This window comes from Arachis stenosperma, chromosome 6 (assembly GCF_014773155.1).
Source record: "Arachis stenosperma cultivar V10309 chromosome 6, arast.V10309.gnm1.PFL2, whole genome shotgun sequence".
NCBI lineage: Eukaryota > Viridiplantae > Streptophyta > Magnoliopsida > Fabales > Fabaceae > Arachis > Arachis stenosperma.
The window spans coordinates 125,577,440-125,592,376 of record NC_080382.1 but is presented as its reverse complement, the minus strand read 5'-3'; the positions used below and the strand labels follow the sequence as shown (position 1 = coordinate 125,592,376).

The 14,937-nt window shown below is 32.4% G+C and overlaps 1 protein-coding gene across 1 annotated transcript; it reads right to left on the bottom strand.

Annotated features, from left to right (window-relative positions):
- Positions 1-769: 769 nt before the first annotated feature.
- Positions 770-10,914, bottom strand: LOC130934990 (phytyl ester synthase 2, chloroplastic-like). Its single transcript, XM_057864520.1, has 14 exons — positions 10,333-10,914; positions 6,882-6,933; positions 6,737-6,792; positions 6,123-6,281; positions 5,373-5,477; positions 4,912-5,018; positions 4,418-4,539; positions 4,019-4,127; positions 3,767-3,897; positions 3,061-3,430; positions 2,659-2,772; positions 1,938-2,023; positions 1,386-1,495; positions 770-1,233 (listed from the first exon to the last, which is right to left on the bottom strand). The coding sequence occupies exons 1-14, from the start codon at positions 10,763-10,765 to the stop codon at positions 1,043-1,045; spliced, it is 2,145 nt and encodes a 714-aa protein (XP_057720503.1). The 5' UTR covers positions 10,766-10,914; the 3' UTR covers positions 770-1,042.
- Between the last annotated feature and the right edge of the window lie 4,023 nt (positions 10,915-14,937).

Here is a 14,937-nt window from a genome sequence, read left to right as displayed (position 1 = left end):
TTTTCTCTTGTTTTTCAAAAACTTAGTGTCAGAATGAAGAGCTACAATGTTATTATTATTAAGGCCCTGAAATTAAAGATAATCATGATAATCTAATAATAATAAGAATAATAATAGATCTAGGAGGAACCATATATAGCAATTGAAGCAACTCCTGAATCATTTGCTCAATGTGATTGTGATCTTCTTCAAGAGGCTTAATATTAAAGTATTAAATTATTCATAATCAAAATTGCCTTTGCACATACTGTTAAAGTGTTAATACTAAAACGAGCAACTGACTACACATCTATGATCTAACTATAGTATTAAGTATTAACTATATGCTACCGTATGCCGGCAATTAGGCTCTAATTGTGGTTAGTTAATTCTGAATAAATTCCAACATATTCTAAAGGCCTGACATGATTCAGGTGGTTATTTAGAAATTTCTATTAGTTTATATTTTATAAGTCGTTGTAGGCTCTTAATTTTATGATTTGGTTATAAAATTCAGTATCCTACAATAGTGAGTACATCGTAAATAAACCTAGTGCTTGTCATCTTTAGAGGAGTTTCTATACGTTTATTAAAAGTTGTAAACTATAGAGTTTTAATCAGCCTAACGCAATTTACGTAGAAACCTTTTAAAACCCATTCCCATGCCGCCATTAAAGTGGCAACTAATAAGCCCATCAACCTGCAAGTCATCAACATTTATATGCAAATAACTAAATCTTAATAGCTTACCAGCCTACCACACTTTACAAAAATTAAAAGAAAACACAAATGAAACAAAATTTGGTATATAATAATTGGTTATAGTGCTATTACTATATTATTATATTATATTCGTGAAACCCGCATTCACCTCTTATTGATTTGAACCAAGAATTATTGCACTGTTCTATCAAAAAGGAAAAAGAAAAATGGATGATTTCATTTTCATTTTACATAGGGGAATGCACATCTAACCAATTAAAAGAGGAGGAAAAAAATAAAAGAAAGAAAGAAAGAAAGAAAGAAAGAAAGAAAAGACACCAACAGGTTTGGTTTTCCAACTTCAAATTTCGAAAGTTGGAACTTCAGCATCAAAACCATGTTCGGCCTTGTATAATAGCCGAGGCACTATGTTTCTGTAAGGGTCACTTTCTCTTTTCTCCTTTAAATAAGCCAAACAATTCTCAACCTCGGATTTCACTTGTAAATATAGTTCATTAGATTTCTCCCTGTCTTTCAGCACATGTCTCCTACCTGTCAAACAAACATATAATATATCTATATATAAATTTAATCTGCCATAGTCAATATCATATAAATTTTTTATGTACTCATTTTATCTCGTATATTAGACTAACAGATCACACATTGAATAATTACCACCAAATTTCATGGCTTGAGCATACCTTCAGTTTCGATTGGTTTTCCAAAATAATAATAGAAACGGCCAGGAACTTTAGGCAAGAATGCAGGCATATGTACTTGTTGATTTGCCACCTCGCCAGTAGCATCAGTCCTAAATTTTAAAAATGTCAGGGACATAAATAAGAATTTAGTTTTGATATGCGGTTCAAGAAGATTTTATGTGTATCCAAATACGTAAGGGGAATGCTAGGGGAACAATGACTTTGTTGAACAATATGAACAACCACCAATCAAATAAAAACACACTACACTTCCAAATTAATCCTCTAAATTTTAATATTAAAATAACCATCCATACACTAGTAAAATAAACATCCGATATATCTATTGTTTATATTGTTTAATATTTTCATTGTTCACCTATACTTTTCCAATACGTAATTATATGTGTAAGATGGCATCTATAGAAGGTTGAATAGATACAACAATATAGTTTACAAATACTAAGTTGTGACTCCTAATGTAATAATAATATGAATCATGCCACACAATGAACAACTAAATTTAAAAGGAAAATAAAAAAATGGAGATACCTCAAAGGGATAGACTCAGCTGTGAGCTTCTCTATTAGAGACTTGAATAAAGGAATGTTGACCAAGTCATCATAATCAAGAACAACCTGAAAAGACCGACACGAGTTAATGGTATAAGTCCATGTTCAAGGCATCAACAGAAGATGTAAAATGAACGTATTATATATCAAGAAACTCTTGACAAGAATGTTTTATGTAGGTGACGTATTTCCTGTGTTCTAACTATTCTACAAGACTAAAACATCGTCAGAGATATATGAGAAGCTCATAGTTCTCATAAATCTTTAGGACTATTCAGTAATTTAAAATAAAAATGTTAAAAATGTTTATGATTAGAGTTTAGTGATATGTCATCAAATTAAATTCTTCTATTCAGTATATAAAAGAAAATGTTAAATATATTCCTTCCCACTAATTGCAGAGCCTTCATTATTCGATCCTCTCCACAATCAAATACACATGCAAAAAGTTCAGGGAGCAATTTTTATCTGCTATGCATCTTATATTGAATTTTTTGAATAATGTAGTATCAGTTAACACTTAACAGTCACCTGAAAAGTCAAAATCATTGAAATATAAGATATGATTAATGAATCAAAATCAAATCCTACCATCATCCATAAACAATATGGTCATGCTTTTGTCTCCATGACAAGCACTTGAAGGGCACAATCAATTTGTAAAGTAAAATGATTATAGCTCGGCAAAGATCCAAGCTTACCTCAGCAAGATCATCTTCTCCAACAGTACCAAAAGGTACTATTTTAGCTCCGAATCGAGCTGCCATTCTAACAAACTCAGATTGTTCGGGCCAGAATAACTTGTATTCTTCACCCTGAAAATCATTAAAATGTTCAGTATATGTTTAATGCAAATATCCAAGTCTTACAAAGGTAAGTATCTAATAACAATGTAAAACTCTTACACTATCAAATAAACTCAAATAAATGTTTCTCAGTATACTGAGTTAGTGACAACTCATTCAATTCACATTTTCATACGCTCTTTCATGTCCAAGATGGTATACAAGCCAGAACAGAGGGAGTAAAACGAGTAATTGTTTCAATATGAAAGATGGCAATAACTTGTGGCCAAAAAAAGAAAACTACATATTGGAATTTACCTTCCTGTGAAGAGCCTCGCGCATCCCTCCAGGATATAATAAGATATGAGACTTGGAAGACAAAAGCTTGAATAGGTTAGTTGCAGCAACAGGAACAGCACCCATAACTCTGAAAGAATCAAAAGAAGCTAAATCTGGCAATAGTCCAGCATCATTTCTCCTAAACATCAATGGATGAGCTATCCCTCGAACAAGGATATCTCTTTCGGTCAAAATTCGAGAAACTAATGGACCGAGTTCAATTCCGAGCAGCATGTGATACCCAACATATATAACAGGTCCCTCTGAAGGAAGTCCAGCAAGGCCCTTTACAATTGTTCCATCCTCCAAAGTTGACAACATTACAGGACTTGTCAGAATGTTCAATAGCCTGCAAGCATTATAAGTGAAAGGGGACATGATTGCAACTTCTATTGATTAACAAAACAAAAAGAAAAGAAAAGAAGATGAATCAAGAAAGCATGGCTGCACATCTGAAGATATAGCATAGATACATGATTTGACCAACTAAGATATTAGCAAGTTCAATCAAGTTTCCCACTTCAGAGTACCATATATATTCCTGATAGATTTTAAACTTTATCTCGTATAGCAGGAATATATACTCACCAAGGCATCAACTTGACATGATAAGCTTATTTAAACACTGCAGACTCTTGTTAACTGTGTTGATGCCTTATATGATCAACTTTATCATAATATTTACCTGTAAGAGTCCAGTACTTCTTTGAATTCCGTAGGCGTTGGCGGTATATAATCTGATACATAATCATGCTTCTTGCCACGGCGGTAGAAAGAAGTTCCCTTGATGACTGTTACCAGGTCAATGTTGCCTTCCTGCTAGCGGAAAACAGAGGCATCATATTAGGATCCATTAAGACTTTCCATAACATGAGATATCTTTACTCCACAAGTACAAGAATGTTAGATGAAGAAACAGCAATGGAGGGAATCATACCAGGAATAGGAAATGTCCACTGTCTGCAAATTTACGTAGCTCAGAGTTAGCTAATAACTTACGTAGCCTTTCACCTTCCTCTTTGCTAGGTAGTAATTCATCTTTTTCACTACGAGGACAAATGATAAACCTCAGTTTCAGTTTCCACAATCCAGGAAAAAAAAAAGGTGCACCAATATGGAAGAATGAACAGAAGTCAAGCATTCCAGTAAAGTTAGTTAATCTTAAGTGTTTTCATCAAGATAATGTTTTCAAAGTAAAAATCTGTCAACCAAGTTTTATATTTTTATTGAAAAAGAAAAGCATTTCTGCTAAGTAAACACGAATTTATAAGTTAACAAAGTACATACGATCCTAAATTACGACTATATGAGATTGACAATTTCAAAGAGTATGAACCTGGATAGTATCAAAGTCTGAGCTTTTACAGCATGAAGGCGTGAGTTGGCATATGCAGAAGCTGATCTAAGCAGCTTTAGTTTCCACAGAAGTGTTTCTTTTGGTAATATATCAGCAAGAGCCTAAATCTCAATCAACAATAGACTTTCAATACTCTTAAGTGAAAAGAAAGCTCAATCTAAGAAATCAGAAGCCCAGATAAAGAAAATACAGGCATGTCCATCTGCGTTCCTCAACTTCAGGATGACCAAATTTTACGAAGTTTTGTTTAAGAATAAGGAGTAAACAAGCAACATGATTTTGAATTTGGATTTGTTCTTCTGGCATTTGTTTTAAGCATTGTCATTAATGCTCATAAAATGCTTTGCATATTAAAAACTAAACAACTGCAAACATTTCGAGAAAGAAGGGGGAGAAAATCATGTTTACACTTAGAATATATATATATTTGTCTCTGTCCTTTTTTAGGAACAAAAAGGAAAATTGAACCTTACAGGCAGAGATGGCGAGAAATTAATAAAATCCTCCATCAACTCTTTTGTTGTATTTTGTAGAGGAAGTCCTTTCAACAAATTACCCAATTCCATCCTCTCAGAGTCGCCTAATGCCAGAAGAAAAGTTGAAGGCATTAATAAAGAAAAGATATCATTTTCTTTGGTAAAAGACAAAAACAAAATGTACGTGAAAGTGGAAAATTATTGATTTTTAAACTTTATTTTTTAAGGATAGTGAAGTGGAAAAATTAGCATAATTTCCTAATTACATTGAAGTACTTGCAATTTAATTTACCTAAAAACCATTATTCATAAACATTTGACTATGAAACAACAAAAAGCAACCAAAGGTCTACAATCGTCCAACTAGTTTGCCATTCAAAGTGAAAGGAATGTAAGACACATCCACCATGGATAAACAGAAAATAATAAAGTATAACATGCAAAGGAGATAAACAAACCTGGCATCAAACTCTGAAGTTCAGGCAGGCCAAGTGAGAGTGGGTCAGGAAGAACCTCCATTAATGGTATTAGAAGTTGCAACTGTGACCTGCTGAATGAAGTAGCTGCCAAATTGAGTTGTGATGGTTAGATCAGGTACTGTGTATTGAAACTGATTGCTTTCTAAATCAACTTGAATATGGTTTAGGAACTTTCACATAAAACTCTAGCTAAATATCGCAATATCATTCATGTATCTAAGCAACAACTGAGATTAGTCGATCCTTTATCAGTGAGCAACTAGTTTCAAATAATTCAAACTCTAAGCAAGTATGAATTACTCTTCATTTTTAGTTTCAACTTAATATGTCACCTGTTTCTTCAACATTGTGTTACATTTTCATACATTCACTCACATGTTTGACAACTCATAACTCTACTTTATCAGTATAGTAATCCCAAATTACACTGAACAGTGCATGCATCCAACAGTAAATTCTATGGGAGAAGTTCAACTCTTATTTACCTCAGGCTTTTAGTAACTTAATATGCAAGAAAATGAAAGTGAAATGTAAATGCAAAATTAGGAAGTTTGTTGCAAAAGTATTAGCTGCCATGGCTGTCATGGTGCTAACGGTTTGTTGTACTAAATTCTTTCTGTCTTTTTCAGCTGCTTGCGTTGCAAGGTAATGATACAATTTCACAATTATGGTGCTTGACTTAACTACTCATGCCCAATAAAATCAAATAGATTAAAATATTTTTATTACCTGGATTTGCTAGAATCAGTACAAGATCGATATCTGGGTTGCGGGCAGCAACAGCAAGCGCAAGGCATGCTCCTAAAGATTCTCCAACAAGATATATGGGTTTCCTTGGTGAACGTTGATGCTCTGACTTGACTCTACTTTCAACTATTTTCATGAGGTCTGCAACAGGGTAACATACAAAATAAGTTATGCAGAATTGCAGTGAAGATTTTTATTTAATGTATAAACAACATGTGCAATGCAAATCATAAACTTTTTTGGTGGATTTTTTCTTTACTAAAAGAAGCAATATTTACTCTCCACCGTAGCATTACTCTAGATGTAAAACCGATCATGTGCCTCTACAATCCTTGTTATCTCCATTCTTCTAAATAAGGATAAAAATTCGGCTTAAACTTTTGGAAAAGATGGTTCTAGACAGAATACCCCATTGAAAGACAACATTAACTTGCCGAACGTGGTTTTTAACACAACAAATATGCTTAAGTCTTAAACCATTTTATATTGATTTTAACAAGGTGCATAAAATTAGCATGATTTTATAATTGTCGTAGATTTCACTTTCAATAATAGTAGCTAGCTGAACATAGTAAATAATAATAGGAAACAAGTACCTGTAAATGGTGTTCGATCGGCCACTGGAATATGCATGCATGATATATCAAAAATCCTTCATTCAAGCAAAAAGAACAAAAGTGTGGTTCTTAGATATCAGTCATTCATGTCAGTAAAATCTAGATACTTAGAATAAACACAAACCTTCCGAGTTTCTGATGATGTAAAGTAAGTCCAAGTCCCACGCCATCAATCCCTGTAAAATTCGGAGTACAGGTAATTTATAATTTTTATAAAGTAATGGAACCTCCTATTAAGACTTAGGGAAACTTGGGGGGAACTTCAACCCTCACCACAGCAAATTATCCGATAAAAGACCGAGAACACGTTACGAATCTTAATCTTTGATAAGTCAATAATAGGGGAAATCTTTTAAATGTAATAGTACCATAATTCTGATCTGCACATATTAAAATCTATCTACTCAACCAAACATGAATATGATCTGTGCGTCTCATTATATACGTGACAACAGGGTATCTTTAAAATTTAAAGGTGAATTTTATTTCATCATAAAATCGGCTATTTCATATGAAATAAAGTATTAGACCATGAGTATTATAAACATAAGTTAAGTATGAGATGTTGAGATCAAGGAGCAATCACATTCGGATGGATAAAATAAGCAATGAATATATAAGGAAAAAAATTTAAATAGTATCTATTGTTGATAAGATGGTAAAAACTTGATAAAAAAAAAAGAGCATAATATGATTAATAGCGTCATTCGATTTATGTAACTGACTTCACCTAATAAGTTAAATTGTTGATATATATATTATATATATAAAAGCAAACCCTCCTAATTAAAATGTAAAGTAGTACTTAGCATTCTAAGTTTCTAACTAATCTTACATTTGCTATTATAACACAAATTCAATATATAAAAAGACATAAATATTCAACAAATTACAAAACTTAACTACTAAATTAAATGAACTACGACCAGAATTTAAATAAGATATATGAAACTTAGCTCTTAAAATAAAAATTCAACTACTTAATTAAAGTGTTGGTCCATATAATAAACAATAGAAATGGTTTGTCTTCACGGATCACGCGGGTTATATTTTACTTGATAATATTGATACTCACTATGAAAAAGAAAGAATAAGTAATTGGTGTCGGCTGCCACTGCCGAAAAAGAATACTTATTTATTGGCTAGGTTTGTTATCTTTTCATCAAGAATGTCATTAAACCACTTGTGGCCTTTATCTACAAGGTTTTTTTTTTAATATCTTTATATTTATATAGTATCACTTGTCTTTTGTAATTGTCATTTTTTTTCCAATTCTTATTATTTGTTATATCTATATATAGTTATTATATTCTACTCGGTCAAGTATGACCGAATTGGTTCCATTTAGTTAAACTGACTCCGGGTAAACATTTAAAAATAATTTCAAAATAACTACAGTAGGAATCAAACTTGGTACCTTCAAATGATGAAATTTGCTTACACACAATTCTTAACCTCTAAATTTTGCTTAAATAATCCCCCACTTAAGGTTGTGTTTTTTTCAAGATGCTTAGATCTACCATTGGTATTGTGGTAGATCACTAAACCACTAACGTCAATCTACCAATTGGATGTTGAAAGTTGAAACACAAGCATGATTCTATCCGTAGCATAACACGTTATGTGTCCCTTCATACTTTGTTTTTTGGGCCAGTCCATTACTAATTGATGAAGCTGCAACAAACACTTGGCGTGGTGGTTAGTAGGTTAGTTACTAAAACCAACATTTCTATGCGACCCCCCCGGTTCTATGTGTTTGAATTCTAACCCAAAATAGAGTTCACCACAAATAAATAAAGCAACCAATAAACCCGGCCGAAATCTCCAACAGGTGGACTTTATGTAGAAAAAATAAACCTTGTTAGTTTTCAAATTTTTCTAATTACTTTAATCAATTTTAAAATTTAGAATTATACACTTTATTTAAAAATTCATCTATAACTTTTTATTTGTACTACTGACTGTATCATTTATGCTTGTAAAACGTCAGAATAATAACACACGATTAGATTAAAACATGTATATTATTGCAAGTTTTACATCTGTTAAGAATAAAGAATGTGAATGGTATCTTAGCTGAATTAAACCTACTATTTTGTTAAAATATAGTATGTTCAAAACAATATCTCGGTCTAATTTCCAAATTATCTCAAACAATGAACACAAACTTCTTTTTTTTTGTTTTTTTAAATAATATGAATTTTGAGGCACATCAAACAAAAGAGGTATTTTTTCAGGAGTATGCTAAAAAAAATTATGAGGCCGATGTTGGGAATACACGATATAAAATATTTTAAAGTTGTAGACCAAAATAAAAATATTGTAAAGTTTTCTCGCATGCATGATCCGGGTACAAGTTCCAACTCCTATTAATTTTACATATTCAATTTGATATATTTTATATTGCTAATTTCACTTTTATATTTCAAAGAGTAAACTAAATTATTTTTTACACCATAATAAATCAACTAAAATAATATCCAACTAGACATTTTAATTGGAATCAGAAAAAACGTTTTTAAATGATGATCTATCCTTCTGTAATCTGTAGTATATTTAATATCAGTTCGATGTATACTTTTTCTAACTTTTTAATTAGCTTTTTATAGTTTAAAAGTTTGTAATTGAATTTTTATATTAGATAAAAACTTATAATTATGTCTTTTTATTTTTTTTAAAATACAATTTTTTATTTTTATTTTTGTATTTAATAGAAGCTGAATTATGAAATATTATAAAAATAAATATTTTAGGATTAATGTATTTTTCTGAAAATCACAACTAACAAAAATCTAATAAAATATACAAGAAGTTAATTATCTAAAATTTTATTTCAAATATCATACTTTAGATTCAAATAAAATATACAAAAACATTTATTTCATGTGTTAAATATATATTAGGTTTTTTATACAATAATATATAAAGATAGTAATTTATCCTCTAATTTTTAAAAGAAAACAGAGTAATTACCTTTAAATAATTAATATCCTAACAGTTTTCAAAGTAATTTTTTAATTTTTTTATAATTTAATTTTTATGTAATGTCAGTATAAATTTTTTTTATAAATATAACTAATTATATATTAGAACATCAGCGAAGTAATTAGTTAATTTTTAAATTTATTATTTTAAAAAAGTTATAAAAGTACATGAATTTAATTAGACGAGTAAAGTTAAAGTCATTTCTTCATGTTTCAAAAATCCTAAATCACGTGTAAGAGAGTATTTAGGAATTGAAGGATGCAGTAAATATGTTTCATCATCATAGAAAAAATCACACGGCATGAATGCGAGTAAAGCGGGAAAAAAAACTAATAAGTTAGTTTCACAAAAGTTGAATGAATTGAACTTTAGAACTGCTCAACCAGTAAAAACGACTAAACACATAGTGACACGCAGTTCAAAAACCGTTGAAAAGTAAACGACAAAAAGAAAATCAATACCAACACAAACCCCGCAAAAATGAACCAGTAAAAACCACACAATAGCAGTAGCAGTAAACCAACCAAGCAATGCATACTGAGAAGAAAACGGAAATGAAAAAAAGAAGAGAAGACAAAATAACGACTAACCCGGTAAGTAGAGTAACACCGGCGGATCCTCCATTTGCCAAGAACCGCTGCAATCCACCGTATCCGGCGGCGAGAACCACCGCGGCGCTCCACCACCACCGCTTTCCTTTTCCTCGTCGATTATCACCTTCGATTCTTCCAGAAACCGCTTCATAGCGCTGAACACGCTTCTGTTCTTGCTCTCCTCTTCTTCCTCTTTCACCTTCGCGTCAACGCCTCTTTCTCCTTCCTCTTCTCGCTTCACCACCGGATTTGTTTTCTCTGGCGACGTTGTTACCGCAGACGTCGGCGCCGGAGGCCGGTCAACGGACACGGCGAAGCGCGGGATCCGGACGGAGGACCGGTGTTTCTTCCCGGCTAATGGCGATGTCGTCGTCTCGCGGCGGATGACTACTCTAAAGAGAGAGGCTGCGGTGGCCGCCGCCGCCGCCATGGTGGTTCCGAAAGGTGAGATGATTTGAGACTCCTGAGGAGACAGAAAAATGAAAAACGAAAAAAGTGCTTTTTATAGAGGAAAAGGAAAGAATGATTAGTCTGGATGACTTCTGTTTTCTATGGAAAATAGATTGAAATAATGAACGTATGAATCTCGACGGGAATTTGCACATATTTTATATTTTTTGGTAATAAATGGGTAATTTGTATTTTTTTATAAGTCACATAAAAAGTAAACAAAAATTCAGTGTTGGTACAGAGGGAAATAACAAATAAGGACTGTTTATAAGAAAATTATTGTACTATAAATTTAATTTCCATATATCATCGTATAGAAAGAATTACATAAATAATTATATATTATTAAATTAATAAAATAACAAAATTTAAAATTAATTAGTTAAAAGTTTATTTAAATATACAAATTCAATCAAATAACTGTGTAAATTTTTTTATATTATTAATGAATTAAAATTAATTTTTTATTATTATATATTTAATTATTTTATAATGACATATTTAACTATTTTAATAATTAATTATTTTATTCCAAAAATATATTAAAAATTAAATTTAATATGATTTTTTCACAAATTGTAAAATTAATTTGTTCTTTGTCGCAAATCAACTAATCTTACTAATTTTCCAAACAATAATAGTAAAAAAATCAAAATAAAAACTAATTAATGATAATTTTAATATTTTAGTTTAATAAATTATATTAATACTTTTCAAAGAACTTCCAATTTGGGGATAGTAATATTAAAGCGAAATTGTTTTACTCCATCAATGGAAAAATGAAACATGGCAAATGCTTGTGCAGTTGTGCATTGTCCTTTTGGTGGGTGGTGTTGGAGTTTTCGGGATGCGTGTATCTAGTGTTCCCTTTTATGCTGCGTGGCCTCTGATCTGCTTTTCACTTCTTCCACACAAATAAAGATTTTTTTTTGTACAATGTATATAAAGAAAATGAATTAATACTACTACTCCATAATTTGAATTTTGATTCTGGAATTAGAAATATCAAATAATGAAAAAAATACCATATTTATAAAAGAAGACAAATTATTATGATTGTATTTACTTTACATAATCGTTAATAACACCATTTTCTACAATTAAAAAATAGTAGCATTTAGACTAATGAAAAAGGAAAGTTTCGTAATGATAATGGTTTATAATAAAAAAAATTAGTAATGATGATGTTTGTACTTGAAGTGAGTTTGTGAACGGAATGGATGAAGATTGGAGATTCTAACTTTGGCGTGCGTAGAATTAAGTTAAGTGGGCAATCTGTAAGACATTTTAATACTAAAATTAGTAATATTTTAGGTGATATAGAACATGTGTTTTACTTGCTGAGTGTCTTTCCTCTTTTATTTTTGTCCTTTTAGGTTGTGCCATTTTTCAGTATTTAGTGCCTTTAAGTTACGTCTTTAATGGCGGGATTTGACGGTTTTAGGTTTAATGGCACTGTCGTTGTGTCATGTTTAGTATTATATCGTAACGTTGGATTCTCATTTAATCATCGTTCTACTATGTTACTATTTGCCTACAACTGTGCTCCCAATTCGGATTCCTGGACCCCGGTTCTTTTGTCATAGATATCCGAGTTTATGATGTTGGATTTTGTTCTTTTACTGGGACCCTAAAGGGTACTTTAAAGAAACTGAACAGATTTCTTTAGTTTTACTAGAGCAGTTATACTCCCCTCATTTTGCAAATCCGTCGGCCTTCTCCTACATTCTCTCTCCAGTAATAAATGCAACATTTAACTTAAGTTTAAACAGGTTTTACTTTACCTTTTTACTTTCTACACCATTTCATTTTCAAAACCATCCTTCCAAATACGAACAGTCTCCTCTCTTTCTCTCTGCAAATCTCCCATGTTGGGTTTGCTTTGCTCCCCATTGCCGTTGCGTCCTTTGCTATACTAAGGAGGGTTAGTGGCATTTATCAGCAAATTCTACAGCAATTATCATTTGAGGTTAGTGAAGCTTCTGTTTTCCCCTATTTTGTATTTTTACAGGAGAAATCTCTTTGAATCCTTGTTCGTTCTGCATGCTATCCCTTTTGCTTGGTATTTTTCCTGTTTTTTCTTTGCGCTTGTTATCTCTGAATATGCTCTTTGTAGTAGGGGCACCACTATTTTTAGTTTTCAAATAGTTGATGATTACTGTTTGCCCCCACTCTTCGTAGTTTTCCTGCATGTTGCAAGTTCATTCTATGTTTTGAACGAGCTACAAGCTATAGGACTTGTATTCTTATGATCTTTTTATTTCTGGTTACATAGTGGTGGTGTCCCTGTAGATTTTCACGAGATGACCAGGAAAAAGGTTATCGTGAGCCAAGGGCGTGGCCCCTGCTTTAAGTCGTCAGCGCCAGCCCCTGCGTTAACTACCGCCAGCCCCTGCTTTAAGCCGTCAGCGCCACCTCCCTTGGGCGGCCACCATCGTCACTGACTGAACCTTTGCAACATTCCCTTCCTTCTTTGTTATTATTCCTCTGTCATCTGGTTACATTCATCTCTTTGAATTTGCTTCTGTTTAGTTTTATTTTGTTAATTAGTTAATTTTGATTAGATTAGTATTAGTTAGAATTGCATGTTTTAGTTGATTCAGGTGGTTAGGTAGGTTTGAATATAGTATGTAGTATATTCTAGGCCTATTTAATTATGCTATTGTGTTTGGATTGAATTCTCAGAAATTTGTGATTTGTGACATGATGATGACTCCCTTGTTTGATTGATTGAATTGTAGAATTGTTGCTTTAACTCAATTGTATTTATTTGTATAATTCATATGAATTGATATCTCAATTGTGTTTGTTGTCTACTGCATTCAAATGGATAAGTATTGATTGAGTAAACTCTTTTGATTTCTAATGGAATTACTGTTGAAAGTTTGTGACAATTTGCTAAATTTATTTGATGCTTTTCTGATTTAGCAGATTGTTGAACTTTGTGGGTTACTTGCTAAATTTTACTGCCGTTATATTGCTGAATTTGTATTTGAAGCTGTGTTTTATGAATCGGTGATACAAGTTTCTTATTAACGGTTTTCTGTGTCAATAAGACCTTGTGCACCAATTGGTTATTGAATTACCTCGATGATTTTATTGTCAAGTTTTTTTAAAAAAATTTCCTTCAAAGATTGTTTTCAATTCATTTTACATCACTCTATTGAAGTGAATGCTTTTATGTTTCTTCATGGCCAAAACTTGTGAATTATACTTAATTGAGGCACCTTTTGACTATACTTGCAAAATTGGTGTATTTTGACCTTTGTAACCATTAAATTATACTATTGGCTCTTAAATGATCTTGAGTTACTGGTGGACGAAATTGTGATCCTTATTCATTGTAATTGGATTTTAGAAATTGGCAGGGGCAGCAGATGAATTCACAACTCCGTTCAACTAACCAGCAAGTGTACTGGGTCGTCCAAGTAATAACCTTACGTGAGTAAGGGTCGAATCCACAGAGATTGTTGGTATGAAGCAAGCTATGGTCACCTTGCAAATCTCAGTCAGGCGAATTTAAACATGATATTTTATTGGATTAAATAATAAATAAAAAGGAATAATAAAAGGGATAGAATACTTATGTAGATTCATTGGTAGGAATTTCAGATAAGCGGAATGGAGATGCTGTAGAGCTCACGGACGCCTGCTTTCCTATTCCTTCTACTCAATCCTTCTCACTCCTTTCCATGGCAAGCTTTGTATAGGGGTTCACCATCAGCTGTGGCTACTTTCAATCCTCTCGGGGAAATATCCTATGCGGCTGTCACTCGCACAGCTAACCAGTCTGGAGGCATCACCCATGGTTGATAGCTACATCCCATCCTCGCAGTGAAAGCTAATGCTCACGCACTCTGTCACAGTACGGCCAATCACCGGTTGGTTCCCTCCCCTACTGGAATAGAATCCATTGATTCTTTTGCGTTGTCACTACGCCCAGCAGGTTACAAGTTTGAAGCACGTCACAGTCATTCATTACCGGAATCCTACTCGGACACCACATACAAGGTAGACTTTCCGGATTTCCAGGATCCTACTCTGAACACCACAGACAAGGTTGGACTTTCCGGATCCTCATAAATGCCGCCATCCATCTAGCTTATACCACGAAGATTCTGTTGGGGAATCTAAGAGATACACATTCAAGCT

What these genes read in the sequence shown, in the direction of transcription:
- LOC130934990 (XM_057864520.1), bottom strand. Translation starts at nt 10,765, where the DNA reads ATGGCGGCGGCGGCGGCCACCGCAGCCTCTCTCTTTAGAGTAGTCATC. An exon ending in GTGGACATTTCCTATTCCTG is followed by an intron (nt 3,898 to 4,018) that starts GTATGATTCCCT and finishes TTCCGCTAGCAG; the next exon opens with GAAGGCAACATTGACCTGGT. An exon ending in GAGAAGATGATCTTGCTGAG is followed by an intron (nt 2,024 to 2,658) that starts GTAAGCTTGGAT and finishes CGGTCTTTTCAG; the next exon opens with GTTGTTCTTGATTATGATGA.